This window comes from Melanerpes formicivorus, unplaced genomic scaffold (assembly GCF_026170545.1).
Source record: "Melanerpes formicivorus ecotype bairdi unplaced genomic scaffold, bMelFor1.0.p_v2 SCAF_2, whole genome shotgun sequence".
Classification (NCBI taxonomy): Eukaryota; Metazoa; Chordata; class Aves; order Piciformes; family Picidae; genus Melanerpes; species Melanerpes formicivorus.
The window spans coordinates 38,705,190-38,730,459 of NW_027142354.1; the positions used below are offsets into that span (position 1 = coordinate 38,705,190).

General features: G+C 47.8%; 2 protein-coding genes across 4 annotated transcripts in view; one reads left to right on the forward strand and one right to left on the reverse strand.

Moving 5' to 3' along the window:
* The window catches only part of CMTR1 (cap methyltransferase 1), a 36,126-nt gene extending 25,317 nt beyond the window's left edge, over positions 1-10,809 (forward strand). For 2 of the 3 annotated variants that reach the window (XM_068157470.1, XM_068157464.1), the window contains exons 19-24: positions 14-105; positions 692-760; positions 2,839-2,886; positions 4,463-4,575; positions 5,120-5,228; positions 7,887-10,809. In XM_068157470.1, coding sequence (XP_068013571.1) covers positions 14-105; positions 692-760; positions 2,839-2,886; positions 4,463-4,575; positions 5,120-5,228; positions 7,887-8,112 — 657 coding nt within the window. In that variant the 3' untranslated portion in view covers positions 8,113-10,809. Of the gene's footprint in view, positions 1-13; positions 106-691; positions 761-2,838; positions 2,887-4,462; positions 4,576-5,119; positions 5,233-7,886 lie in introns of all 3 variants that reach the window. The other variant, XM_068157479.1, reaches the window with a different exon arrangement.
* A 476-nt stretch (positions 10,810-11,285) lies between these two features.
* Positions 11,286-24,819, reverse strand: CCDC167 (coiled-coil domain containing 167). The gene is made up of 4 exons (XM_068157492.1): positions 24,667-24,819; positions 16,746-16,840; positions 14,245-14,297; positions 11,286-12,160 (listed from the first exon to the last, which is right to left on the reverse strand). Exons 1-4 carry the CDS (start codon positions 24,703-24,705, stop codon positions 12,057-12,059), a joined length of 291 nt encoding a protein of 96 aa, XP_068013593.1. The 5' UTR covers positions 24,706-24,819; the 3' UTR covers positions 11,286-12,056.
* Between the last annotated feature and the right edge of the window lie 451 nt (positions 24,820-25,270).

The following is a 25,270-nucleotide window of genomic DNA, read 5'->3' on the forward strand; positions in this document are numbered from 1 at the left end:
TTTCCCTCTCTAGGGGAAAGCTCAGCGAAAAATCAGTGCCATCCACATCCTTGATGTCTTGGTGCTGAATGGCAATGACGTTCAAAAGCAGCATTTCAACCAGAGGTATGTAGGATCTGGAGAAGTTTCTTTCTCCTGCTCAAGTGGGAGTGACTGGGAGCAGCATTCACTCTCCAAACAGAATGCTGAATGCAGGGAGGCATGTGCATGCAGCTGAAACACTGCTACAAAGGTGAGCTGTGAATGAATCCACTTCATATAGCCTTTTCTAACCATACCATGGCTATGCAGAGCAGCAGGTCTCGCTCCTTTCTTGCTCTGGGGTGAGTCAGGTGTAGTCTGAGTATAAGCTGAGCATCCTGGGAATGTGAAGGAGCATAGCTGATCACTGGCTGAGGGAGAAGGAATGAGCCCTGTGTTTCCTTTTCCAGGGACATGATGTCCCTACTAGTCCAGGTGCATGTGGGCTTGTAGAGGAAGCTCTGGAAACTCATTCCTAATGGATTACAGCCAGTGTTACTCAGCATAGAGCTGGGAGGACAGGGTGGAAAAGTCTTGCTCGGTGCCTGTTTGGCTAGCAGCAGAGGCACTCTGCATGCTCTGAAGCATCTAATCTGTTGCTCTGCTGAAATTTACTTACTGCTGTACCAAAGATTTTGCTGAATTGCAGGATTCTTCTGTTTTCACTCAGGATTCGGCTGGCAGAGAAGTTTGTCAAAGCTGTTTCTAAACCTAGCCGGCCAGACATGAACCCCATCCGGTGAGTGATTACTCTTTTCAGCCTGGTGTGCTTTGGTTTCACTGTGTTGGAGGATGAAGATCAGGAGCCGAAGGGAAGTTAAATCTCGAGCTGGAATTCATGATTCTGTTATGCTCAACAGAAAGAGGCTAAAAGCACCAGAACGAGAGGACACAGTCTCAAGCTGTGCCAGAGGAGGTTTAGGCTGGATGTTAGAAAGAAGTTCTTCACAGAAAGAGTGATTGGCCATTGGAATGTGCTGCCCAGGGAGGTGGTGGAGTCACCATCACTGGAGGTGTTTAGGAAGAGACTAAATGGGGTGCTTGGTGCCATGGTTTAGTTGATTAGATGGTGTTGGATGATAGGTTGGACTTGATGATCTCAAAGGTCTTTTCCAACCTGGTTAATTCTATTCTATTCTTGTGGCTTATAAATATTTAACATAAAGGTTGATGTTGCCGAAGTCATGTCCTCCTTCATGTATCTGACAGTCATGTTTTCATCACAGGGAGATTGGCTTCTGCTGATGTCAAGTACATGCTGTTGTAGGTCTAGCACTCAGCTTGATCATTGCAAAGACTTCTATGTCCTTGTCTGCCCTGAAGGGTCAGCAGTTGTTCAGAGACGCAGTCTGCTAGTAGATAAATGAAGTACTGACCAGCATTTACAATCTCCAAATGGTTATCCTGAGTAGAAGGCTTTAGTTACAAGAAAAGTTCCTGATAAAGGGCTTCAGCTTTGGCTGCCTCCTGACCTTTCATATCTTTAATTCACCTGTGGTGAACCATAAGAGCATCATTGTGCTGAGTATCAGATAGGTACTGTGGACAAAACAGTTTCTATTTCAGAAGCTAGAAGTGCTGTCATACTGTGGGAGAAGCTGGAGGACTGGGAAGAGAATGTTATTCATGTTGATGAAAGATAATGAGTAGGATCTTAGGTTAACTTCAGAGACAGTTGCAGTAACTGGAGGAGCTCAGAATGTTGGGGAGAGGTGAAGGTGAAGTGAGGAGAGCTGTAGAAACTGTTTGTAGAGGGGTCCTTTGCTGCTCTTGTGAAAAGATGTTCCAGCTGTGCTCTTTGAAGCCCTGATGCTTGCAGCAGTGTCTGGGAAAAGGGTGGCTGGGGTGTCAGATCAGAGACAGTGCTTTTGAAACTTTCTGAATGTCTTTCTGTGTCTTGGAAAAATAAAACCAAAAGCAGTTTGATATAATTCTAAGGATGATGGTTCTGAATAATTTCACTAATTAAATAAACAAAGAGGGAATAAACAAAACCCCAAAGCTGTTTTTTCCCTCAAGGTAACTAATGAGTTTGGGGTGCCCCTGAGGATAGAAACAGTGAAGGTTGCGCAGTTTGCTGTGAGGCCAGCATACTGAGGCCTGGGGCTGACCTTGGTGAATTTATCTCATGGGAGAACAAAAGCAGCTGACTTCCATTGTTCTTCCTGTTCTGTGTATTCAGCTTGAGGTAAAAATGCACAACTTCCTTAGCAGCAAGGGTGCCGGTGTGCTGCTTACAGCAACAGAGCCATGAGCATGCAGCTGTCAGGCTTTCTCAAGCCAAAAGCAGTAAAGCACTGGGGCATAAGACTGAGGAAGCAAGCCAGCGGGACCCATCTGTAAATAGAGCATAGCCCTTCTCATTGTCAGGGAGATCATTATATGGGGGAGCCTCCTCAGCACGGGTCACTGTCTGCTCTGGTGGCATTCCAAAGTCAGCACCCTCTGGCCTGTTGGTGATCACTTCCACTATGCCAGGGCATTTGAAGCTCCCCATCCGAGCTTGCTGAGTTATCAGGGCCATCCACTTACTCCACGTGGCATCTGTGGCATGATGTGGGGTTGAGCCTCTCCCTTTGAATACCCAGGTCAGGACTGGGAGCCTTGGAGCCAGAAATAGTGGTGGCTCAGTCCCAATCACCTCAGAGGCAGCCTGTATGACAAGGGTGAGCCTTTGTCATGCCTGACCACCTCATGCTGTACAATGTTAACTGTTTGGCTGCTCTCTGTAGCCAGGACAGGAAGAAAAAAAAATAAAAGGACAGTTCAGATCCTTTAATTTTTCTTTAATCCTATTTTTCTTTTTTTCCCATGCAGAGTGAAGGAAGTGTACAGATTGGAGGAAATGGAGAAGATTTTTGTGAGGTAAGTGACAGGCACGTTAAGGTTATGGGATACTGATGTGCAGGATTGGGAGGGATGTGCTCACCTACACTTAAGGAGTCATAGAATCTGTCAGGGTTGGAAGGGACCACAAGGATCATCTAATTCCATCCCCCCTGCCATGGGCAGGGACACCTCACACTAGGTCAGGCTGGCCAGAGCCTCATCCAGCCTGGGCTAAACACCTCCAGGGACGGGGCCTCAACCACCTCCCTGGACAACCCATTGCAGGGCTTCACCACTATCATGGTGAAGAACATCCAACCTGAATCTCCCCACCTCCAGCTTCATTCCATTCCCCCTAGTCCTATCACTACCTGAGATCCTGAGAAGTCCCTCCCCAGCCTTCTTGTAGGCCCTCTTCAGACACTGGAAGGCCACAATTAGGTCACCTCGGAGCCTTCTCTTCTGCAGACTGAACAGCCCCAACTCTTTCAGTCTGTCCTCATAGGAGAGGTGCTCCAGCCCTCTGATCATCCTCATGGCCCTTCTCTGGACACCTTCCAGCATGTCCATATCCCTCTTGTAATAGAGGCTCCAGAACTGGATGCAGTACTCCAGGTGGGGTCTCACCATTGCTGAGTAGAGGGGGAGAATCACCTCCCTAGACCTGCTGGCCACATTTCTCCTGATGCAGCCCAGGATCTGATTGGCTTTGCGGGCTGCAAGTGCACACTGAGAGCTCATGTTGAGCTTCTTGTCCAACAGCACCCGCAAATCTCTCTCCTCAGGGCTGCTTTCCAGCCAGCCACTGCCCAGCCTGGATTTGTGCCTGGGGTTGCCTTGACCCAGATGCAGGACCCTGCCCTTGGTCTTGTTGAACCTCATGAGGTTGGCTTGTGCCCACCTCTCCAGCCTGTCAAGGTCCCTCTGGATGGCCTCCTTTCCCTCCAGCGTGTCTGCTGCACCACACAGCTTGGTGTCCTGGAGAAGGAGCTGTTAGAGCTCCTGCAGCTAGTGGCTGCTGTTCCTGAAATGCTGCTGAATTAGAGCATCCTCCTCCCAAATTCTGATGCCATAGGTATGGCCAACGTGCTTTACACCAGCAGGAGTAGCCATGGCACTGGAGTTTGGGTGCAGAAGTGTCAGTGGCCTCTCAGTGGCTTGAAAAATTAAGAGTTCATATCTGCAATGGGAACCCCTTTTGGATTAAGTGGAATGTGCTGCCCAGGGAGGTGGTGGAGTCACCATCCCTGGAGGTGTTCAAGAGGGGATTGGATTTGGCACTTGGTGCCATGGTTTAGTAGTCATGAGGTGTTGGGTGGCAGGTTGGACATGATGACCTTTGAGGTCTTTTCCAACCTTATTGATTCTGTAATTCAGTGGTCATCACAGACCCTTCACTGCAACACTCAGTTTGCTACCTGATCTAGATGGCTCTGGCTGATCTCTCTGGCCCTGTGTGTGGGAGGCAAGAGACTGAACTCTCCAGGATGTGATGATTTTGTCACGTCATACGTGGTGCTGTCAGTTTTCACTCTGACACTGGGGAGGATGTGCAAGACAATGGTAAAGGAAGAATCAGGAACTCTTATCACTGCCCTCTCTCAACGTTTAGGTTGGAGATGAAAGTCATTAAGAGCTCACGAGGGATACCCCGGCTGTCCTACACTGGCCGAGATGACCGGCACTTTGTGCCCACAGGGCTCTACATCGTGCGGACTCTGAACGGTAGGGAGAGACTCAACACTCGTGCTTAGCTTTCCTCTGTATCTTCAAAGGAAACAGTATTGACCAGTCTTGCTCCTGCTGTGACTCGGTGAACTATGGGAGTATTCCAACTCTTTGTGGAGACTGTTTGCCTGTAGTGGAGCTTGGATTTGGATAAAGGGCGAGGTATTCACGTGATAGGTTTTTCTGTTGCTGGTTGATTAGTTGTTGTGTGAGTGATTCCATCCATTTGCCTGCTAACTTAATCTTTTTAATGAGATCATAAGTTTTCATTAAGGAAGATGTTTTCCAGCATAACATCACATGGAAACAACCCATTTGCAGTGTCAGCTTTTACATGCAGGGTGGAGAGGGTTTGCTCAGTGAACAGAGGACAGCTGGGGAAGTGATTCTCCTTGGGGGAGAGAAAGAAAAAGGAGTAAGAGGAGGATCCCAATTATTCATATAGTTTTCTCCTCTGTATTTCTGTGTCTTTCTGTGTATTTACACTGTTGTTTTTTCTCTTTTCTGTTTTTCTGTCTGATCCCTGTGACTCTTCTGCAAGACCCTTGGACAATGGCATGCAGCAAAAACACCAACAAGAAATTCTTCTTCAACAAAGTGACCAGTCAAGCAACCTATGACCTCCCTTTTGAAGCCATCACACCCTTTCAGTGGGTACAAGCCAGAGCTGGAGCTATGGAAAGAGAGCTCTGTGTGTGTGTGTGCAAGAGAGAGAGAGAGAAAGAGTAGGATGTGTTGTGGTGTGGGGATGTCTGCCTGGGTATTTGGAAGGAAGCTCAGGCATGCTGTGTGCTGTGTATGTTTGTGCAGTCGCTTGCAGCACAGAAGCAGCTTGGTCACCAGCAGGGTGTGCTGCAGAAGCTGGCACTTTCTCAGGCTTGCAGGAAACTGCTGAGCTGAATTTGTGTATTTTGTAATTAATTGCGCTGAGTAGCACCCCTCTCACAACTTTGTTTCCCTGTCTGCGGCAGAGTACAAGTTACTGAAGCTCCCTGCACAAAGGGAAATGGCAACTGAGACCAGCAACTGTAATTTGCTGCATCTCTGTTGCTACTTGGAAATCAAATCTCAGCTCATTTAGCTCAGGCTCTGGAATAAGCTGTAGATAGCTGGGAGCTGTTTAGGGAGAGTGGGAGTAGCAGTAGCTCTCTGGGAGAGGGTGGAGTGTCTGGTCATTGGGACAGTGATCAGCACTGTGGCTGCTGAATCTCACCTGTATCTATTGATAGGCTATCTGTATCTAGGCTAAGGCTGCATCTTATGTACAACAAATCCCAAGTCACTGTGGCATCTCGGGGGTCATGGGCCAAGATGTCCTGCACAACATGCCCTCAGGGAGTTTCAAGAGCAACACCACTAGCCAGGACTATGCCTCTGTGCATAAGATTGCTATGAAATAGAGCTCCTGATTTTTCTCACATTGAATCTCCTTACCTGCCTTATGGCAGTGCTGTTAAGAATCCTTAAGCTTTCCTTAACAAGCTTAATGGAATAATAGGCTTAAAAAGCAGAGGCACAGGATTTTTCCCTCAGTATGTTGGGATGGGGTTAGTTCTGCCTATGTTAGTTCTGCAGATGACATCAAGCTGAGTGGTGCTGTCAATACACCAGAGGGATGAGGTCACCCAGAGGGACCTGGACAAGCTAGAGAGGTGGGCCCAGGTGAACTTCATGAGGTTCAACAAGAGTAAGTGCAGGGTCCTGCACCTGGGCTGGAACAATGCTCACAATCAATAGACTGGGGGATGAGGTGATAGAAAGCAGCCCTGTGGAAAAGGACTTGGGGGTGCTGATGGATGAGAAGCTGGACATGAGCAGGGAGTGTGCATTTGCAGGCCAGGAGGCCAATCACATCCTGGGCTGCATCAGAAGATGCACTGCCAGCAGATCCAGAGAGGTGATTCTGCCACTTTACTCTGCTCTGGTGAGACCTCACCTGGAGTACTGTGTCCAGGTCTGGAGCCCTCAATATAGGAAGGACATGGACCTGATGGAGCAGGTCCAGAGGAGGGCCATGAAAATGTTCAGGGGGTTGGAGCACCTCTGCTACACAGACAGGCTGAGGGAGCTGGGGTTGTTCAGCCTGGAGAAGAGAGAACCTAATAACGAGCTTCCAGCACCTGAAGGGGGCCTACAAGAAGGATGGAGAGAGACTGTTTATAAAGGCCTGTAGTGATAGCACGAGGGGCAATGGCTTCAAACTAGAGAAGAGCAGATTTAGACTGGATGTTAGGAACAAGTTCTGTACCATGAGGGTAGTGGAACACTGGAACAGGTTGCCGAGGGAGGTGGTTGGGGGCCCCATCCCTGGAGATATTCAGAGTGAGGCTTGACAGGGCTCTGGGCAACCTGATCTAGTTGAGGCTGCCCCTGCTTACTGCAGAGGGGGTTGGACTGGATGACCTTCGGAGGTCCTTTCCAGCCCAGACCATTCTATGATTCGCTCTGAAGTAGTACAGCATGAACATGCATGAATGACTGAGGAGGTGGAGGGGCTGCTTGTGTGGGACTACAGAAGGGATGCTTGTGGTTAGTGAGTACTAATGTGTCTGTAATTAGCCATTGACATGTGCTCTTGTCGCTGTGCTAGTACTGCTTTGTTAGAACAGAAGCACTAAATAAGCTATGAATATTAAGTGTCAGTAATTGTACAAAACTAAAGGCTGCCGCGTTGGCAGTAATTAGCAGCTCGGTTTTCATTATGGCTGGGACTATGTTGATGCAGTGAGGGAGGGCTGTGCTTGATGGATGAAGTGAAAGATGGTGGTAGGAACAGAACTCTCAGAACCTGGCTTATTTCACGGGAGGAGGAAGAGGGGTGATGCTAGCTGCTTTTCTGCAGTGTGAAGTGCTGTTCATTTGCACAGCTCCACAGGGCAGCTCTTACTGATTCTAGGAGGTTTGTGGTGAGTGATTGGATTGCTGCTGCTGGCAGATTTTCTAAATTCTTCATTAAGCCCTTTCCATTGCTGGCAATGACAGTTTCATCATCTCAAAAACTTAGGGGGAGGCAGGTTTTCTGCTAATGACCTGTCTCCTTCCAGCAAATACTGAATTGAGCTTCATTTCTCGAGTGAAGCTGGAATTAACGAGTTTGTTTCCATGGAAATCTCCTAGGCCTGGAAGTTGCTGTACCTTAAGGGCTGTAGAGTTTGCAAGGTTGAATGAAGCACTGAGCTTTTTCTAAGGTAGCCCTTAGATTAGAATATCTCTCTGTGGCACCCATCGCAAGTGCCCTTTGTGGCTAGGATGAGTGTTTTCCTTCCCCTCCCCTGCTCCATTAACCTTGCTTTCTTCTCTGCCCACAGCATGTGCCATTACAGCCGCCTGTTCTGGGAGTGGGGGGAAGGTGTCAGAGTGCACGACTCTCAGAAAAGGCAAGACCCAGAGAAGCTATCGAAGGAGGATGTCCTGTCTTTCATCCAGGCACATACCCCTAAGCCTGCTCTCGTGAGGAGTGCAGGGGGAACAGAGCCCAGCTTGGACTCATCGGGGACTGACGAGACTGGGGGGGCTCCACAGCTTCAATCCTAATCTTCTCCAGAGCTGACTTCTGGAGGTGACTGAAGCAGGCAGCGACACGCAGAAGGCCCAGGACGAAGCTCTACCCTGGCAGTGTATATAGGACTACGGCCCAGGTAGCAGGTGCTGCCAGAATACCCTTGGTGACTCCCGGAGCCAAGGCCTCATACCCTTTTGTCCTCACCAACTGCATGCATGAGGCCAAGGGGCTGGCAGCTTTCTTTGCTCCTTTTTGAACATTCAGCAAGGCTTGTGGAGCTCTGTGTGTGCCAGAACTCTCCAGGCTTGTACTTACCTGGCAGCATGGGAAGGAACAGAGATGTCTTGGTGGCACAGCTGGGCAGCAGCACGCTGAAGCAGCTCTGTGTCATTCCTGGCCTTGTCAAAGAGTGTTAGTTCACTGGGGAGTGGACACAAGTAGGTATTCTTGTGGTTGTCTCCAACACTTCTGCTTATTAAGACACTTGGCTGGCCACTAGCAATTCCCATGTGATGGTATCCTCTTGGACAAAGGCCAACACAGGTGATGAGCTCCTAGCATAGCTTAGATGTGCTCAGTGCCGGGGATTTCTCAGACCTTTAGAAACTGCTGTGAGAAGGATTTCCCCTCTCCAGTTCAATGACTGAACCTGAGCCAGCAGCCTGAGGTTAATCTGTCAATGTTTCTATGCCTCATGGTATTTCTGAGACCAAGGAGATTTGATTCTTGGTACCTGACAATATTACCCAGATCTTCAGGGAAGAAAATGGACGTGGAGGGAAGACACAGGAAGGTTGGGATGCTGGTGGCCTTTGGAGGAAATGATGGCAATGGCTGAGTGAGTTAAAAAAAACCAAGCAAAAAGCAACAAACAAAAACCTAACACAATGTGGTTTGAGTGAAAGATGTTGACTTTGAACAGGCTGGTTAAGCAGAAATTCTGTCCTGTGGCTGTGCCCACTGGATAGTTTAACAGGCTTTACTTTTTAAATGTCAGAGTGGGCTTTGAAGGCCTCCATGTCTCATTTGTCCCAGAAACTGCATCTGGGATGAAAGCAGAGAGCTGTGAATCTCTCAACGTGCTATTTGTGTGTCAACAGACTTCTGCATGTGCTGGGCTCCAAGTAGTCTTCTCTTGCGTAATTCACCTTTACTTCTGGCTTCCACGGTGCTTATGCCAGGTCTTCCACACAGATCAGATTAGATGACACATAGTTGACTGCTTTTGGTCATGCAGCAAAATTGCCCTGTTTTGGGTTTGTTTTTTCTTTGTTTCATTTGTTCTTGGCTTGTTTTTAAACACATATTGGCAGCAATGAGGAAAATGATTTTAGGGATTGCCTGAACTGTGCCTTAAAGAAAGCTATAGTTTTCCTACAATCTATAGCACTTGTATAGGTTCTTGTTTCTTTCTTTACAATTGGAACAACCTTTATGTAGCAAGACATGGAAGTTTTCTCTTGCAGGTGTACTCCACCTGAATAAGCCAGAACAAGGATGGCAGGTTGTAGAACTTTCACCTCCACCCTCTTAAGGTGCAGCATCATGCACAGGCTGTGTGCTCATTCTCAGCATGTAGTTGAATGCCATCCTACGAGCAGGCTGTGCTCTTTTGAGATGTGGGCACTTCCATGTCTTCACAAGAAAACTGTCTCCATGTAATATTAATGTTACATGTATATATTAATGTATACATGTACATATTAATTGTCTCCATATATTAATTCTCTACAGTTTGGTATAAATTAACATAGAGGCTGCAGCTCCTTGCACCAGAGAAAGGATATGCAGGGTTGATCACTGCAGAACTATACCCCTGGCTGAAGGAGCACAGAACTTGGTACCACCTGTTGGTCAGTGGAAACTAGAGGAGGCAAAGCTTGGGAGTGGCTGGGAGGTAAGCTTACATATAAGTACCCCTGAATATCGTGTAGGGAGCTACTCAGTTTCTTCTCTAGCTCTGGCTAGAAGTGAAGTAAAGATACTTTTTCCACATGGGTCATTATTTCCCAGAGTTAGGTCTACTGAAGCAGCTGAGGCATTGCATGCTTTTACTGACCTGTAGATCCTCTGCTGTCAGGCACTGGTAAACCATACATGACAGAAATGGTAGCCCTTCCCCTCCCAAGGACAGCAGGCCTGTCACTGGAAGTTTTGTTTTGGCAAAGGCACTGCCATGAGGTATGATGAATCTCTCCCTGTGGGCAATAAAGAATGTCCCAACTGGTTTCCAGTTGGCTTTTTAAACCAAGCAGTAATTTGGGTTCTTGCACTTCCTTCACACTTTGAGACTATTTCAATGCCAGCAAAGCACGCTGCTCCCTTTGCCAGGCTTCTTTACTGTGTCCTCCACTCAGGGCTTTGGACTCCTGTAGGGCTGGTAGACAACGGTAACCACGAAGGATGCTAGGCTAAGTGTAAGCCTCTTGAGGGTACAAAAACCCCTGGGTTAGCCTGCAAGGTAGCTTTTATTAACAGACACTTGCTTAAGCTTACCCAGTGTGTCTCCACTTCGCCCAGATTTTAATTTGCTTTTAATTTTAGCTTTGATGTACTGACCTCCCCATTCTGAATCCCCCTTCAAAAAGGCAAGCATTAACCACTGTGCTAGTGCTTCACTGTTGCAGAGTAAATACAGAGGGATTCTGTTGGGAAGGGGTGTGAGGAAGGCCTTGCTGAAGGCAATGTTTCTGTACATTATTTGCACAATATATTGTTCCTAGGCTGTACCGAGTCTTCTGCTTTTGTTGCCTCTATTAGCAATACAGACCCTTTAGTTGACAATGGTGCTTCTTTGCTTTGCTTCCCACAACATATTCTGTGCAGCAGTGTGTGTAAGGTAGAGACAGCATGATGCATTGCAGTTAAATATTCAAGAAAGTTTCCTTTTAAAGGCTTTCCTGGCAAGTTGGAGCAGAGTCAGGGCTACCTCATGTATGCTACTGGACTGGAATAAGTAAGGACAACTGGGGACAGTTTCCAGCATCCCCCTGTAGCATGCCAGACTGCTTTTCCACTCAAAGGAAGCAAACACTCAAGTACATTCCAGACCAATAACCCAGTGTTGACACCTCCCTGACCTGGGGTGTTGAATGCTCCATCCAGCCTAGGCTGCTGTGGTGCAGTGTGTGACGGGGAAGATTGAAGGATTGAGAATAAAGCAGCAGCTGAGAGGCATATTACAAAACACACAAAAAAAGGGAAATTACATGGTCAAGTGATTTTATTTTAAGCCCTGCAGAGACACTTCCATCCCTGGGAGCTGACAGTAAATTCTCTTCTGCAAGTGTTGATTCTCAGTGGCACAAAACAACTACCAAGCGCTGATGCACAGGAGAGTTAGGTAGACCTCCTCAAAGTCCCAGGACTCAGATCTCAAGTTAGATGGTACCTGCTTGCAGAAAGAGAGAGGTACTTCCCATCTGGTTTTGTGGAGGTAGTGTTCCTTTGGTCCTTTAAGTCAGCGTGGAGGAAGATTAATGGTTTTTCTTTTGCTCAGCTCTGGGAAAATGTGGAGCCTTAAGGACCCAAACCCCAAGTTAGCCAAGTTGATTCAAAGAGCTTAGTGCCCCTTCAGCTTATGGCCAAGTCACAGGAACCAAGGTGGTGTCATGTATTCTGACTTGGCTGCGCAGAGAGCACTTGTCTGCAACCACACAAGTCCTCTTCAAAGCGGGGCACATATTGCCTTAGGGCATCAGGCTGGATGGCCTCGACTGTGGGGTAAGAAAGCAGCACCACCTTGCTCTGCTGGACCCCATTTCCCACTGCAAGCGTACTGTGGGTTGTGTTTTGTTGCCTGTCCACCACCATTCTCAAGAGCAAAAGCTTCCCTACCACAGGGCCTGGGAGGAAATAAACCAGAGCAGCAATTTGAAATGACGATCCTCATCCTTGGGGGAAGCACAGCGGTGAGAGATGGAAAAACTCCTTGCAGGAGAGTCATTTGGTCAGCAGGGAGACTTCTTGAGTGCAGTCACATTGTCCAGCAGGCGTAAATAAGAGCAATCAGCAACCCCATGGCCACAGCCAGGGCAGCGTTCTTGCGATTTTCCTTACGAAGCACACTCAGTTCTTTCTCTGGGAAATGAACAAAAGCCTGATCTGTCACTGTTCTTTCTGCTGCAGCCACATCTCTCAAAGCAGTAGCACACTGCTTTGGCCACAGGCAACTCTCTTAGGCTCAGTATGCAAAACTGCCAATTAGAAGATGAACTGAACAGGAAGTAAACGAGCAGGGACCCTTTCATTTGCTAACTCTCATCTTGTCAGTTGCAGTGGCTGTGCTTGGTAATACCTCAGTGCCAAACCAGTTCCTGTTTGCAAAGGACCTTGTTCTAGGACCCTACTAAGGTCATTAAAATAATTGCTTGTTCCCTAGGAGATTGAAGAAGACAGAGGTTAGAAAGCTATTTCTCCTCTTTGAGATGTAAGAGCCTGGCACGTTTTCCTGGTGTTTAAATTTCCTTACTCAAAGCTGGCCACAGGTGTATCTGTTGCAGAATTTGGGTTTCCCTGTGCCTCAGGAGGATGAGTACCAAACAGGTCTGGACCCAGACATCTCATTCTATTGGAGTCTGCAGCCTTTTTCAGGGATGGGTCACCTTCCCAGGTCCTGATTTGCAAGCACACAGGTGCAGAGAGAGAGGGAGGCAATGGCTACCCAAAATATTCTGACCTCCATTTCTGTTCCACTCCCTTTATCAAAGGTAAGACCCTCATTCTTGCTAGTTCTGTTCCTGAAGACCTTGAGGTCTATAGGCATTACACACTGCATAGCCAAACAGCCACAGATATTTTGCAGGGCAAGGTTAGGCACAAAGTGTCTTCAGAGCCAGGCTATTCTTGCTGCTGATTTCAACTGCAGGGACTGCACTGGTTACTGCCTATACAGTTTGCACTAGCAGTCTTCAGCAGGAATGACCTGTTGCTGCAGGTTCCCAAGCTGGTGCTGGTATTCTAAAGATGCTTTTAGCTGTTCTGACTACATTCTTCACGTGGTACAAACAATCTCATGCAACCAGAGAGCAAGCTGCTTGAATCTGCAAGACTACGGAGGAGGTGGTAGGGACAGGAGGCCGCATAACCCTAAGCACAGCAATACCAACTGAAAGAGCAATGCCACTGACAGGACTGCAATTCATGGCCTCATGTGTCACCTGGAAGGAGAGATTAAATTGGAGGCCATAATAGTAATCTAAAAAGACTGTGTGCACACATGCTGCCTCTTCCAGGAGGAGCAACCATCACCATTACGTGAGGCTGTTGCTGCTGTCTGAGCAGCTTGTCAGTTCGCTCTTTTGATGTTAGGAGTAATGGGTGACAACACTGTGCAGTCTTCTGCCATGTCTAGTGGGCCCTTAGGGAACAGCTTTAAATCTGTTTAAAATAAGTGTTAGTCTTCTGGAAAGAGTCCTGTAACATAAGTTACAATTATAAATGTACTGGCCATACCCCAGATTTCAAATCTGCAGGCCTAAGAGAACACTTGTGCTTCCTTCTCTTGTGTGAGCTCTGGTGCTCAGAGTGCTGCAGAGTGCTGTCAAGCAGTTGATCATTGCATTAACACCAGCAACCTGAAGATGTGCTAAGCAGCATCCCCAGCAGAAAGGAAGCACTGTCAAATGTGCCATAGCTCAAGGAACCTCTTATTCTAACTGCCTACAGCAGGACTCGTGGTAAGGGAAGACCCTTGGTCTTTTAAATTGCAGGTGGCACATCGCTGTGAGTCCCGGTGCTCAAGTGCTCAACAGCCCCACAAACTGATGCAGCGAGAACCTTCCCTAAGGAAGGCATACTTGGCTACACTTGCAGACAGCACTTGCCAGCTTGCTGAACAAGCCTCTATGAGAGAAGAGGTAAAAAAAAAAGGGAGGATGGCAGAAGTCACTCAAGTCTGTTGGCTAAGATTATCTAAAGACTAGTAATTTGGGGTATGGGAAAGGGACATCTTCCCCCCTCATTAGCTGATGCTGATTTTTTTTGCCCCCCTATACACACCTCAAGCAGAAGAATTGAGACCCCTATTACAATATGCTGACTTGATTTCCCTTGGTCTAGCTCCCTTTGCCAGGAGCTGGAGGTGGCAGGAGCTTGAAGATGAAGCTAAGCTGCAGCCTCGCTCCAATCCAGCCCAGAGGGACCATTTTTAATGAAGCTCTTACCATAGTTGTCAGCTTTGGTCATTAGTAAGTTTCTCTCTCTCTCCAGTGACTTTCTGTAATGAGAAGGCGAGTTCATTACCAGTGAGGCACAACACAGTCTATTTCTTTGCTTATATGATGGAAGAGAGACTGTCCTACTGCCAGGGATATCTCCAGACAGAAGGAGCCCCTCACCCTGCACTGTGGAGATGTGGCAGTTTAGAAATTCCCAGCTGTGCTCTTGTAGAGATAGAGCAGTTCTAGAGCAGCTCTAAATTACTTTTTCCTCTCCCAAACTGCTGCTTCTCTCTCTTTTGAGGACAGTGTCAGTGCACAGGAGCAGGCTAGAAGGGGGTCAGTGCAGCAGAGAGCCTCCTACTTTGCTCCCTCGGGTGGGGTAGGAGGTTCTACCAAAACTACAAGACACTCCCTGCAGGATCCTGCCTCTCTGACACATCTGGCCTAGTGCTAGAATGCCAATTAACCAATTGAAGCTTGGATCCCTTTGTCAGAGGCATCCAATTTACACAAACTGGTACACAAACTCAAGGAAATGAGCTTAATCAAAGCCCAGTAACAACCAGTTAAGACTGAATCCTCAGGATAATAACAATGAAGAGCAAGTCAGGCCAACTCTATCCTTGTCTTAAACTACACAAGATGATTAATTAATATGCAGTTTGAAAAATAAAAGCATAACAAACTGCCTGAAAGCAGGAGCATTTCCATTACCACAGCCAGGACTTGGCCACTCAGACTGTGTGCATGTAAATAATGATGCAGTAACAAATTCTCTCCTGGTTCAGGGCAGACAGAGAAGGCAGCAAGTGTAACAGAGTTTGCTGTTCCCCTTGGGGCAGAGCAAGAACCTGTAGGAGGAAAGAGATCTAAGTCTATGTGTACAGCTATTTAAGTAAGGGATGTCAAGGAGGCTATGTCAGAGCAGCAGGAAAGGAAAGGGCTCTTGAAGGCAGCTGGGGAGAGGCAAGGTGGAGTGCAGCTAGAAGTAAGCACGGAGACAGATTTACTAACATGACTGAGCTGCTACTCAGAAACTTGTCTTGTGAAGAGTGTCGAGGGAAGAGGCTGTGAGAATGAGACATGAAGAAACCATGACGACTGAACTTAGAAATGAGAAAGCTGAGGTGGTCTTTGTGTACTACTCACTGAATCAATCATTTTGATCATGGTTACCTTCCTCCAGGGTTTTTTTGAGTGGTCTGGATTAGGGCAACAGAGTTTCTGTTTCCATCTTCATCCCAGTTGTAAAATTCAGAAGCCAGCCCTGGAATCTCTATTCCATATTCTTTGCTATAGACCCTGTACCCCAAAGAGAAACTGTACCAAGTATATTTCATCCTGCCAAGTTACTACAACTGTAGGCTTGATTGTTGGATACCAGATAAAGAATACAGAAAGTAAACAATTAGAATTTAGACCTAGGAAAGAACTGTTGAGATGAGAAGCTGAAGATAGAAGGGACAGGAGGAGACAGGACTGTCCAAACATGAAAAGGGATGTAAGCCCCCAGTAAAGATGGGGGTGGAGAAAGAGAATAGAAAGGAGGAACAAAGAAGTTAAACTGAGGCTGGCTAGTGTAAAGGGTGGAGATGTCACCACTGCTAGGCTCACTCCTAACTGGGTTTTGCAAGACAGTATTGTAGAGCAGACACCATGACCGACAAGCTCGCTCCTTGAGCCTATGACTTTGCTTCCTAGCCCTCCTTGCTAGCAGCATGGCAGCAGAATCATAGAATCAACAAGGTTGGAAAAGACCTCAGAGTCCAACCTATCACCCAACACCTCATGACTAACTAAACCATGGCTTCAAGTGCCATGTCCAATCCCCTCCAGGAATGGTGACTTGAAGAATGTCCTCAAGAATCAGCTGGGAGATCTAGGATCAGTTGCTCCATGCTCAAGGGAAATAGCACATTCTGCCTGTGTCTGCTACAAAATCTAGGTCAAAATTCTTGCTCGAATCCCAGCTCTAAAAGCCTACAGTTGCCTTTTCTATGCCACTATCACATTTCAGGGGAATTGTTCTGTTTCTCTTTAGCAAGGAAAGCTAGCCTATCACTGCGTCCCTACATCTAGATATCTATCTGTAACACAAGCAGTCCCCTCTGCAGTTGCATCTCGGCCTGGTTTGGCCCTCAGCATGGGTCCTGCACCTCTCCAGTGGTTGAACTTGGACAGCTTTGAGAAGGCTTGAGTAGTAGAGTGCACTGAACCTCTGACAGACTCACAGAGGTATTTCCTAGCAGGGCTAGGAGCTAGCTCTGTAAACAAACTGGCTGGCTGTGGTGCAGATTGGAGAGTGAAGCTGTCAATAAGATTTCTTTCCAGGTATCACTGCACTACTCACCCTGGCAAGTTTCCCAAATAAGTTCTGAGCTGGAGGAAGACAATCTTGACAGAGGGAACCATGTATTCCTATCAAGAGCCCCTGATCAGTACTACAGGATGACAGCCAGCTGAAGTGTGTAGCCATAGCCGTGAAAGGAGGTGGTCATCAATACCTTCCTTCAGCACTGAGCTTTTCCTTTCGCAGCTTAAGATCCACCTCCTCCATGCTCTGTCTGCAGTGTGCCAGCTTCTCCTCCAGTCCATCAATCTGAAACACACACACACCAGTCAAGGTAATTTCCTCTCCTAGTTAACATGGAGCCATTCTCACTCAGATGAGCAGGGTAGCAGCCACTCCATACCCTTTCTCCCCAGATGAAGGGAGGCACAGTACCAGCTCTGTGTAGAGATCACAGCCATGAGAGTCCATTGCCTCCAGACCAACAACTGTGACATTGTAATCCCAGACACAGCCAAGTCAGCTCTAACATTCCCTCATGTGGCTGGTCAGCACCTTTTTGCTAAGATCTGATCCTATTCCAGCCTGTTCTAGTTCCTTTGCATGTGGATCCACAAGCAAAGATGTGGTCTAAGGCATCTTTATGCAATTAAGAGAATGAGAGTGCCTGGCCTTGGCTAAAGCATAAGGAACAAGGCCTTAATTTAGTATTGTGAATGGATGTGAAGTTCATGGGATGGGACTACAAAGCACCCTCAGCTGTCTGGTTGGGCAAAGAAAAAGGGGAAAAGCTGATACCTACTGTCTTTCACCCAACTGTATCTACAACAGCACTCTCCAGACTGGATGCAGGGGCAGACAGGAAGCAGATTCAAGAGCTGAGTTCTGGAATATGTGGATTGGGATCAAAGGTAGAAGACGACTGAGTGCAGAGACAAGAGAGCTTGACCCTTGTGATCCCTCAGCTTTATACAGAGTATGACATTTGTGGAATGAAATACTGTGCTGGTCAGTTCAGGGTCACCTGAACTGTCTGCTCCTCCCTGCAGGTGTGGCCTTTTACTCTGCAGCCCCAACAGTACACAAGATTTAGCAGTGGCAGGGCTGCATGCCAGTCTTTGGTACTAACTAGAAACATCAAGCACTATCACTTCTAGAGGCAGACACTGCCTGCAAAAATATGCTGTTAACTGCAGAAAGTGCAGCTTGCTTGAAGAGAGTGAACTGAAAAGTAAAATCACTGAACAGAATTGGTTCTCTTCCAACTCAAATCAGGACAGTGTGCAAACCTAGGAGGAAATCCTACCATGGACAACAGTTCTTCTGGGAATTCTTTCCCTTTTCTGCCTGGTAACCAATGCATACACATCTTTGTGAAAGCTGTCTTTGAGGCTTGCTTCCAGCAGGAATGCAGCAGGACAAAGATACTATGAACGCCACCCTCCTAGCCCAAAAGAAACTGGCCTCAGTGCCCTCAGGTGGCAATGATCTCTCTTGTAAGAGCAACATTCCTGCTGTGTCTGGTTCTCCAAGAAAGGCCAAGGCCAATGAGATGGCTGGCAGCATGGCCTCGCTGTGGTGGCAGCCTTCAGAAACCAGAAGCTAAGTGGCAGCACAGTCCCAGGTAAAGTACTGTGACGGAATGAGACACCGACCTCAAAGGTAGCCCGGAGTACAAACACTCCCTTAAACAGCAATATGGGAAGCAAAATCAAAGGTAGTGATCCCTAGTTATTACTGTTTGGGGGATCAGCTCAAGCCTGAGCCCGTGAGCAATCTCTCACATTCTGCCCAGAAAAGGCAGGCAAGCACTGCAGATCACCAGGATGGAAGAAGCAGCTTGGTGTAAAGTTTAGGAAAGATGTTGAGTTGCTGGGAAGTGTCCAGAGAAGGGCAACAAAACTGGGGAGGGGTTTGGAGCACAAGGCCTATGAGGAGAGGCTGAGGGAGCTGGGGTTGCTTAGCCTGCAGAAGAGGAGGCTCAGGGCAGACCTTATTGCATTCTACAACTACCTGAAGGGAGGTTGTAGCCAGGTGGGTGTTGGTCTCTTCTCCCAGGCAACCAGCACCAGAACAAAAGGACACAGTCTCAAGCTGTGCCAGGGGAAGTTTAGGCTTGAAGCGAGGAGAAAGTTCTTCACAGAGAGAGTTGTTAACCATTGGAATGTGCTGCCCAGGGAGGTGGTGGAGTCACCATCACTGGAGGTGTTTAGGAAGAGACTGGATGGGGTGCTTGGTGCCATGATTTAGTTGATTAGATGGTGTTGGGTGATAGGTTGGACTCGATGATCTCAAAGCTCTCTTCCAACCTGGATAATTCTATTCTATTCTAAAGGGAAGGCCAAAACAGACTGCAAAAAGGGGGTTAGCCAGTCAGCTGGCTAGAATCACTGCAAGAAGCACTGTAGAGCTGGGGGAGGGGGGCACATACAAGCTCAAATAAATCTCTGCATCTTACAGATAGCAATTTCAAGGTCCTTTATTATTTGGCAACTCTGCCAAGGCTGTTGAGATGCCAAGTTCCCCAGAGGCACCCGCACACCTTCCCCTGAGCCCCAGGGAAGCACCAAGGCACGCCACTTGATCCCAGAGCACAGCAAATGGCACTTCTGTGTTTGGCAATGCTTGGGTTTGCTGGAATGGAGATAGGATATTTGTGAATCGAGTTAACTGAAATGCATTCAACAATTGTCCTCCTCCATATCCAACTGTGCCAGTTAAGAATGTTAACTCTGCCTGCTCGTAGCACTGTCATCCACCACAGCTCAGCGTGATGCACTGTCCCAGTCTGCTTCAGAGCCACCAAAGGGCTCCACCCAAGTTAGCTCTGACCATGCTTATCAGCAAGATAATTTAATGGCAGGCTACAGCAGAGAGAAAGTGGGGGTCTCCATTCAGTCCAATTCAGGAATGACCATCTCCTTCACCAGCTCCTATCATCTGCAAATGACTCTCTGCTCCATTACCTGTTGGAAGTCCTCAAATACACACACAGCAAGAGGTACTTCAGCATGCTCCTCCTTAGCCAATGCACCTCCTTATTACAATGCACCATGCCTACTTCAGAGATGTTTAAAAATCATGTCAGATAATTCAATTGAATGAGAGCTTTGGTTAGTCAGATGCCAACCCCACCACTAAGTTACCCATGTCACTGCACTTCCTATCCTCTCCTCCAGAGCTGTTCCCCTTCCTCAGTTTGCAGTTGCTCTCACTAGTACATTCATAGAATCGTAGAATCAATAGGGTTGGAAGAGACCTCAGAGATCATCAAGTCCAACCTGTCACCCAACACCTCATGACTACTAAACCATGGCACCAAGTGTCACGTCCAATCCCCTCCTGAACACCTCCAGGGACGGTGACTCCACCACCTCCCTGGGCAGCACATTCCAACAGCTGACAACTCCCTCTGTGAAGAACTTTCTCCTCTGCCCATCCTGCTGTCATTTCTTGAGGCATAACAAGAGGGTATTTTGCCCAGCTCTGGCAATGCTCTTACTTTCTGCTGACTAAAGATCTCCAGATCCCTCATAATATTTTAAAAGCTTCCACTGCTTTTTCTGCTCTTAAATCAAACCCCAAGTTTGGGTCCCCTGCTCAAGAGCAGTAATTTGCTGATAAACCACATGCTCTGAACTGCACCATCAGCTTTGCTGAGCCAGGGACACAGGGGACACAAAATAATTTTGAAAAAAAGGAAGGAGGAACAGACTGCTGAATGAACAAAATATTTTTCCACCAAAAAGCTCACTCTTTCTTTTCTTCAGGCAAGTCTGGGGCACTAGGGGCTGTGGAGAAGGGCAGGAGTGAGGATTCCCGGATGTTATCCTGTCACTGGATTTCAGTTTCCCTACCTCTAAACCAGGGCAATACTGTCTGCCTCCTGGAGGTGGCTCATTCACACAAGGAGACTCAGAGACCTACCCAAACTATGGACAGAGCACTACCTTAATCTGTCAGTGCCTTGGGATTTGGGATCTGTTCCTGTGAGCTAGGAGTCTTTCAGCAGCTCAGGTAACTCTTCACTGCAGAACAAAAGAAAGAGAAAATAGAAAATAAGCACAGGGACAAATCAGCAATGCCTGAGAATTACTGATTACTCTCAGCCTGAGGAAACTCCTCAGGGGGGCAGTAGCCTGTAAAGCTGCAGCACAAGAAAACCTACAGACTTTTGGCATAACTGCCTGCAGCAACTTTCCAGAAGAGCAATCCCAGAAGAAACTGCGTACCCCAGTTTGCTGTGGATGTAGGAGGGAAAGCTGTGCCTCCTAACACATACATGAGAAGGTTACTTAGGGTATGTGCCTAGGCCCACATAAAAGCAAAGAGACAGGCTCTCTTAGCTGGAATGCCTGATCTTTTTAGTGTCAATCTCGACACAGTGACTTATAAATTGCTCCTCCTGGCTCTCCTTGCCATGAACAGGATTCTTTGGGAGAGAACTGGAGTGTAGCATGCAGAAAACTCACATGACAGCTCCTTAGGTTCACGTGGCCTGTAGCAGAGACACGGAACTTCACTTCCAGCAATGTCTTTAAGTAATATCATGGTGAAAAGAGCAGGTAAAACAGGTGTGCTTCCCATGCAGGCAGCTGCTCAAGACACACGCAGCTGTGCTTCCTGCTCCTCAAGCCACTCCAGAAAGTCAAGACCCGGCAACTTTGGCTGTGCGCAGGGATCGAAGACCAGATGTCTCCCTAGCCCCATAAGGCATCACAAGGCACTGAGCCATTTTTGTTGAATTCTGGCACAATCTGAAGAGCTTTTTAAACCAAAGAGACCTGGGGCAGATCTCAATCCAAACTGACTTATGTGCATATTACAAATCTCACTCATTGGGACCGCGTTGAGCAGGGAGCCAGAAATGGCTCACATAAGGAAGAGGAAGCAGCTTCGCTTACAGGGTTGAGCTGGATCCCTTTTCATACATTTTGCAATGAATTAATAAAAGCTTTCTTTCCAGCAGAAAGACTAAAAGTCCTTTTCAAGAACTGGCATATACCCTCTGCTTTTATGATTTCCCTAATTAAGATACTGGCAAAGAGCCATATCACACATATGTCGACATCCAACAGCGTTAGGTAATGAGGTTTTCATCTTCTGACCCTCATAAAGCAGATCAAAGCCAGCTACAGAGTTGGGGGCAAAGCAGAAAAAAAACCCTCCCAACAGTCTTCTCATGCCTGATCACCTGCCAGCACACTTGAGCTGTTCTTTTCACAGAACAATTAGTGGTTCCTGCATCCACAAACTTGGCTGGATGATTAGAATCAGTCCAGCGGAGATGAGTTTTGTTTCAATTCAAAGGCTAACTTGCAGCTCATGGACATGCTTCCATTCTCACCACGCTCTTGGGATTGTTTTGCATGCAGGCAAAGCACTTTGCAGGTGCTGTGTCCAAACTGTGCTTGACAACATCTACCAGACAAGCTACTGCACGACAGAGGATGATCCACCAGCAAGTCTAAGATAAATCCTGCAGACCAAGCCTTTGTGTTGGTAAGGTAGAAAGGGCTGGACCCTAGCTCCACCTCCTCCTTCAGCCTCACAGAAAATGATATAGTCAGACTAGATAGTTACTCAGCCCACCCTGCCTGAGGTCACACCAGTGGCTGGCAGCCCAGAGATGTGGCCACATGACACCACCCACACCTGTAAGAACAACTTTACTAAGTGAAGACCACGTTGGCCTTCCCCCTGCTCTTTATGCTCCTGACCCGCCACCGCCTTGCCGGAGGCAGCAATACATCAACACCACTTTCTCCAAACACCTGACATTTTGCAGCTCAGGCACTGCCCAAGCATTTAATAGCCCCACACCTTTGCTTCTGTGAATGGTTTTTTTCAGTGGTTGTCAGAGCCATAATATATTTTTAAGGGCTGCAACACCTTCTGACAAGGAGTTTCACAGCACAGCCAGAGGTTATGGCTGTGCTGTGAGGGAACAGCCAACCCCTGCTGTTTGTTCTGAGCTTGTCAGCTACTAGTTTCATTTAATAGCTCTAATTTTGTATTGACAGTGAACTTTCATTATTTGCTTAAAGTTACACATAGCATGCAGGGTCCCCCTGTAATCATGTTTTCAAGATTAAAAGCATCTGGTATGCTTGTTTCTTGCAGAGTTTTCCATAACTTTGATCATCCTTGACACTCTCTTAAGCTCATTCCATTTTCACTATTTTGCTGCAAAGTGAAACAGTCTTCCTACTTTCTTTTTCCTGACAAGTTTCCTCAAGAAAGGTCTGTGCCAGCTTAGCACTGTCAATAGGGCTGCCTGCTGGAAGACTACAGAGCTATACGAAAAGGAGCGGCAGGAGTTTAAACCACCACAACATTATGTAGACACATTTATATCAGTTTACACCAGGTCATATCAATTACACCTGCAATTTGTAAGTGCAAGCTCATCTGATAAGTGTCCATACAGAAAATTGCATTCATTTAGCATCATGACTTCAGTTAAACAAGCATGACTCTGCCTAGATTAGACTTTTCAAAGCTAGCCATGCATCATCTCATATTAAGATTCATTTGGAAAGTTTTCTTTACAATCATAACAGCTCAGAAGGTAATACTGAAATGCATAAAAGTTTGAATTATTAAATCAATATACTGGGTGTCATGTGTTCTGACACCTGGAACACAGCCCTCTTGTCCTCTGGCTTTAAGGCATTTTGCTTTCTTCCTCCCTCACTTCTATTCAGTACCCTTCTCATCACTGCAAGGGGGAAAGGTTTTCTCTTTCAGTACTGTCTTTACACTGGAAGGTTAAGTTTTCAGCTATAACACACCAAAGAAGGAGAGTAGTTCTAAAATCCTTCCAAAAGTAGTGTGTTCTATCATGGCAATTTCTAAACAACCCCAACCAACCAAAAAACACTTCTGTTTTTGTAGACCCTACCATCTCAGCTCCTCGTCTGCCACATCTCAACCAACCACCACCAATAATTTGTTGTTTCAACTCTCCCTGCTAGGCTCACTGAAGAGAGGCTGGACAGAAAGCACAATCTGCTCTGGACTCCCTTTGGTGGTTATCCTTGGGTCAGAGTGCCTAGAAATAGCTGCTTTTGTAGTAAGAGCCTAACTAGATGAAATAAACCAGAAAGAGTACTATTCACTGAACTCCCATTCACATGACACAGTAGGTCATTCACCTTTACATTACTGGCTGATGAAACATGTATGACAAGCCTCAAGTCCTTTTCTTAGCCTTTCTATCCTGGCTATCTTGGTCTGTTGTGTGTATGTTCATCTCAAAAGCTAAATGTCCTAGAGGTGACAAGAGAGAATCACTGGATCAGTTCTGCCCCATTTCAGGCACCTTTCAGGAAGGTTCAGGCTTTTGCTATCCCCAAAGCATCTCCAACCCACTGACCTGAGCTGTAGGCTCTCCACTGTCTCCTCCAAGTCAGTCCAGATAGCACTGCTCAGTGCAGGAGCCAGAACAAAGTATGATCAACTAACAGGCCTCCGCCTGTTAATGCAAATATAAAGCTCAAAGCTTACCAGCAGCCCTCCTGCCACTCAGGAGATTACAAAACAGCTCTAGAAGGCAGGCATACTCCTCAAAACAAGCCTTTCCCTTCTCCTTTCTGTGATTTACCAGCATCTCATGTGCTGGTTCACCACTGGGTTCCTCAAATGCAGCAGCCTGTGCCCAGTACACTGATGACTTTCACCACTGCACACACAGGCTGGGCTGCGCACACATTTGCTGGTCAGGGGCAAGACCCTGCCGCAGCCCCCTCCATGGTGCACACTGCCTCTCAGTGCCTCTCCCTGCACTGGCTCAAACACTCAGCAGGAGCAAGGTCACCAAAGGCCACCGTTCGGGCAAGGGATGGAGGATGGGACGCCGAACTTTCCGCTCAGGGCAGGGGTCGGCACAAGCAATCCCGCCTACAACTCCTCTGCTGTCATCGCACATTAAGATGGCAGCCGGGTCTCGCAACAGCACACCAGAGCCTGGTTGGAGCGGCATCCCGGAGCCTTCACTGCCCTAGCCCTCCCCAGCACGGACCGCCGGCCAGGAAAACGCTGCTCCGGCAGCGGTAGTAGCAGCCACCTCGTCTCGTCCTTGTCAAGCCCGGCCGTGTCCCACACCACCACCGCTACAGCACCCTCCACCTCACCTCCCGGGCCACGCTCAGCCCCTCTCGCCTTCTGCCCATGGTCCCCTGCCCGGCTGTAGGCGCGCATGCGCGGGCTGCCGCTCTGCGCCACCGCCCGTTAGTCGCCACGTCCACGCGGCTGCCGCCATCTTGGTGAGGGGCTGCGCTGTGTGACGGCTGCCATCTTGGTGAGGGCAATTCCGGCCCCCCCCCCGGTGAGGCTGCCCTGGCATGGGCGTGGCTGCGTGAGGCCATCTCGCGTGGTTTGAACGCAAGTGTAGGGGTGTGGCAGGGAGCTGAAGCGCAGAGAGCTGTAGGGCAGGGAGCTCTGCGGTAGCTGCAGCAGCGCGTGCTGCCTCGTGTTGCTCACAGCCGCCTCTGACTGTTCCGGTGGTGGTGGATCAGGGATGGTTGGGGAGCAAGCATCCGGTCGGGTAGCCGAGGCAGGTCTTCTTGGTCGCACCTCGTCCTGCTTCTCCACTGCTTGAGCCCCCGGCTTCCTCGAGGGGCTTATTCACAGTGTGATGTCTGTTCAAGAATGCCCTCTGATCGTGTTCGGAGGACAAACCCAGGCTGATCAGTTGGATTTCCACCAAGCTGAGCCAAGTCGGTCCTGCTTTATACT